General features: G+C 51.9%; 1 protein-coding gene across 2 annotated transcripts in view; it reads right to left on the reverse strand.

Moving 5' to 3' along the window:
- Positions 1-4638, reverse strand: part of Trip10 (thyroid hormone receptor interactor 10) — a 16993-nt gene that overhangs the window by 5367 nt on the left and 6988 nt on the right. Inside the window, exons 8-11 of one of the 2 annotated variants that reach the window (XM_008836896.3) lie at positions 4207-4353; positions 3899-4093; positions 2687-2851; positions 2375-2484 (exon numbers count right to left, since the gene is read on the reverse strand). In XM_008836896.3, the coding sequence (XP_008835118.1) occupies positions 2375-2484; positions 2687-2851; positions 3899-4093; positions 4207-4353 (617 nt within the window). The remainder of the gene's footprint in view (positions 1-2374; positions 2485-2686; positions 2852-3898; positions 4094-4206; positions 4354-4638) is intronic. The other variant, XM_008836895.3, reaches the window with a different exon arrangement.

A 4638-nucleotide genomic window follows, 5' to 3' on the forward strand; every position in this document is an offset into this window, starting at 1 on the left:
TAATAAAAATTATTTTTTTAATTTTTAAAAATTTATTTGCATATGCCTAGGTATGCCTGAGAGTGAGGGTTTATACATACCACAGCATATCTGTGGTCAGAGTACAACTTCCAGGAATTGGGTTTCTCCTTCTACCACATGGAAGCCATGGATTGAACTCAGGTTTTGGGGCTTTGGTTGTAAGCGCCTTTAGCCACTAAGCTTTCTCGTCAGCCCACTGTGACTATTTGGGTTTTCTTAGTATTCATTCTTTTTTTTTTTTTGGTCTTTTTTGAAGCAGTGTCTCCCTGTAGCTCCAGCTGTCCTGGAACTCACTATGTAGACCAGACTGGCCTTGAACTCACAGAGATCCACCTGCCTCTGCCTCCCAAGTGCTGGGACTACAGGTGTGCACCACCACACCTGGTTTGTATTTATTCTATTTTTAAACTTATCTGTACGTGTGTGTGTGTGTGCATGAGTGCCAGTGCCCAGGGCAGCCAGAGGCACTGGATCCCCTGGAGCTGGAGTTACAAGAGGTCATGAGCTGCCTGACATGGGTGCTGGGACTCGAACTCAGATTCTCTAGAAGAGCAGCGTGTACTCTTAACCACTGAGCTATCTCTCCAGTCCCCAATGTGGCTATTTTTAAGCCTGAAGTTCTACCTCATCCAATACCACATGATGAATTATTTTCTAATAGACCATTAGATTTGCCTGACTGGCATTTTATATCTGAGATTAGAATTTGCTAACTGATATAGGAACTGAGACTCCAGGGCTTTCTAAACGAGCTGGCAGCTTGAAGTCATTTTCTGTTTGCTGGAATGACTTATAAAAGATGGAAAGTAATGGTTTCTTTCATTTACTTTTTTTTTTCCTGTTGCTAATTTGAGGCAGGGACTTACGTGTAGCTCCCTATGCAGCCCAGGCTAGCGTGGAACTCAAGATCCTCCTGCCTCAGCCTGAAATTACAGACAGGTGTTGCCACCCCCAGCTGTGTGGCAGAAATCACCAGTAAAACCACCAGGTGGGGCTGGGGCAATGGCTCATCAGTAAAGTGCTGCAGGAATGAGGACGTGAGTCTGAGTCCCAGAACCCACAGAAAAAACCAGCATAGTGGCACATGCTCATAATCCCAGGGCTGGGGAGTGGAGGCCGGACACACCTGGGGCTGGATGGCCAGCCAGCTGAGACCACTCAGTGAGACCTTGTCCCAAGAAAAGATGAGTTAACCTACGTGTGGTGGCGCACACTTTTAATCCCAGGACCCAGGAGGCAAAGGCAGGCAGATCTCTGTGAGATCAAGGTCAGCCTGGCTACCTGATGAGTTCCACACAAGCTGGGGCTATAGGGAGACCCTATGTCAAAGGAAAAAAAAGAAGAAGAAAAAAAGATAAGATGGGGGGCTGGAGAGATGGCACTTGCTGTGCAACCCTGAGGTCCGGAGTTCAGATCCCAGCTCCCTCGTAACAAGCTGAGGCCACACACCTGCCTGTAACCCCAGTGCTATGGGGGTGGAGACAGGAGGATTCCTGGGGCTTGCTGCCAGCCTAGCAGAATAAAGCAAGGTCCCGGTCCTGGGAGAGACTGTGCCTCAAACAAGTAAGTGACAGAGAACACTTGATGCTCAACACACACACCCCGCCTCTGTGCATGTGCATACACATACATACACACACACACACACACACACACACACACACACACTCAGGTGTACCAGCATGCACACCCCACAAAAATAAACACAAAGTGGATACCTCATAGTTGACTTCTTATCTCCATATGCACAGACACACAGACATGCACACAAAGATTTACAAAAACATGCACACACAAATGCACACATGCAAACACACATGCACACACACATATGTACATATGCATACACACACCCATGAGAGACACATACATGTTCACATATACACAGACACACAAGAGCACTCACATGCACACACTCACAGATATACGCATGCATACAGACACATGTGCACACACATAGACACAAGCACTCACGAACATGCACACACAGACACAAGCACAGACATACACACATATACCCATGCACAAATGTACACACACAGACACAAGCATTCATATGCACACATAGACATACACAAGCACTACTTGCACATACACACACATACACACACACACACACAGATCACCACTAGAGCCTAGACCTGGCTGGCAAGACTGTGCGTGTCACTTCATCACTGTTTCCCCTGGTGGTGCTGGCAATGAACCCAAGGCTCAGGTACACGGCCCAGGCTCCACCTCCGACCACAGCCCAGCTTCTGAGCACTCTTGCTCAGTCTCTTCTGCAGGTCACCCTCCTCCTTCACAACCACCCAGCACCCTCACCCCACCCAGCACCCCCACCCAGCACCCTCACCTCTGGTCAACCTCCTTCTGAAGCTCCCGGTTTCTATCCTCCAACTGCTGCTGCAGCCGTTTCCTCTGCTGCTCCGGGGGCAGGTGGCTGAAATCTTCGGTTGCCACTGTCTGCAATGCAGGACAAACACTGAATTTAGGACCCAAGACCCTCCACTTTCAGGCATTTCTCTCACTCCTGAGACCACTAGGTCCACCTTCCTCCCCTGGCAGGGTTTTGGGGTCATGAGGCCATGCACAGAGCAAAGCTGGAGTGGGGGACCCAGCAGGCGGCGAGAACAGCTCAGGATCCCAGCATCCGGCCTCCACTTACCCCACGGGCCCGGAGGCTGCGGAAGGATGCTAACCGCGGTTTGACAGACTTACTGATCTCGCTCAGTATAGCCAAGGGGTCACGGCCAGATCGTGGGGACGGGGATCCATCAGACAATGTCAAGGGTAGGGGACCCCCCAGGGGGGACAGAGGTGGGGGACGTGGCTACCAGTGGGGGCCAGGGAAGGGGGGATGGGTGAGGGATGGAGGTGAGAGGATGTAGAGTCGGAGGATGGATGGATGGATGGATGGATGGATGGATGGATGGATGGATGGAAGGATGGATGAACAGGACACAGGAAACCGGACAAACAAAATAGAGAAAGAGGAAAAAAAGGTAAAATCACAACTGAAATGTACGATCAACAGAACGCATTTGTGAAAGCAACAGAAAATCAGGGGTGGGAGGGTGTTGACGAAGGACAGGAGGGTGGGAACCAGGGCCCAGTCAGAGGAGTGGGGAAAGAGGCTTGCCTCCAAGGCCGAGGACCTGAGTTCCATCCCCAAGACCCCCATGGTAGAAGAAGAGAATCAACTTCCACATACACAAAATAAATAAGGCTGGGCGTGGTGGTGTATACTTTTAATCCCAGCACTGGAGAGGAAACTGGCAGGTGGATCTCTGAAAGATCAAGGCCAGCCTGGTCTACATAGTGAGTTCCAGGTCAGCTGAGGCTACTCTCCAAAAAACCAATCTCCAAAAAAACAAACCAAACTAAACTTAAAACTAAAATAAAAAAGAGAGAGAGACCAAAAGAAGAAGCCCATTCAAAGGTATCTAGGAAGAGACAGGGCATTGGAGGGAGAAGCTGAGGGGCAGCAAGATATACAATGGGCCTTAAGACCCAAAAGTCCCATACAGACAGGGCACAAGCAGTGGATGTCCAACTGGTCTAGAAGATGGCGATAGGGAAGGGGGTCTCCCAGGGACAGTGTCACCAGTTGTCACACCATCCCTGAGGCCACACTGCATTCTGGGAAGGAGCAAACAGATGCCACAGGCCAGCCACCCTGTCCTCCTCATCCTAGAGGAACCAGCCAGCTGGCTAACCCACCTCCTAGCTTTCCTTCCCTCCAGCCTGGGCCCATAGCCAAGAGGAAAATTCCTGCCCAGGGCTTCCCTGTCCGGGTGGCTGGAGCTGACTCAGTGGTGGCCCCGGCTGACTGTCCCCCTTCTCACCCTCTCTTCGCCCCAAGAGCTTCGGACCCCACCTTGCTCTTCTTCCCAAAGGGCCAGCGCTTGGCACGGCTGCGGCCCGAGCCTCCTCGGAGCTCCGACCTGCCATCCGGGGTGCCCAGGCTGCTGTCTGAGGGCACGCGGTTCATGGGTTGGCTGAAGTCTTCAAATTCCAAGTCGCCAGGCCGGGCGAAGCCTGATTTGTGTAGTTCTATGAGGACCTGAGAGTCCTGCGGGAGGGGACAAGGGTGGGACAGTCAGAGGCTTGATCAAAGGGCTACTTTTGGGGGCCACCTTCCCTTAGCCCACATTTCACCCCAATGGATCCACACTGGGCACCCACATTCTTAGCATCCACGGACTCCGCAGCCACCTTCATACCCTCAAAGCATTTGCCAATGATGGGGACCACCTGGAGTTCCGCCTCAGAGAGGAGCCGGTACCCGGCCCCCAAGCGAGAGGCCCGGCGTTCATCCATATCCTGTAGCTTCTGTGATAAGGACAGCTTGGGGTGAGTTAGCCAGTAGATGGAGACCATCGGCCCCTATGCCCAGTGCTAGGGAGAAGACACAATGCCACAGGCATTTTCAGAGAGGACCAGGGGTCTAGAAGCTCAGAAAGGGCTTCTCAAAGAGAGGCCGCAAGGAGGCAGAGCTGTGCATGAAAAGTCAGCTCAGCACAGACAACCCTAAGACCAGGGTGGGGTGGTGGCAGAGGGTAGAGACCAGGGAAGTTTGAGACCTGGAGGGGTGTGGGTGTGAGACTTGGGGGTGGG

Source organism: Nannospalax galili, unplaced genomic scaffold (genome assembly GCF_000622305.1).
Source record: "Nannospalax galili isolate Female #2095 unplaced genomic scaffold, S.galili_v1.0 scaffold77, whole genome shotgun sequence".
NCBI classification, from domain to species: domain Eukaryota; kingdom Metazoa; phylum Chordata; class Mammalia; order Rodentia; family Spalacidae; genus Nannospalax; species Nannospalax galili.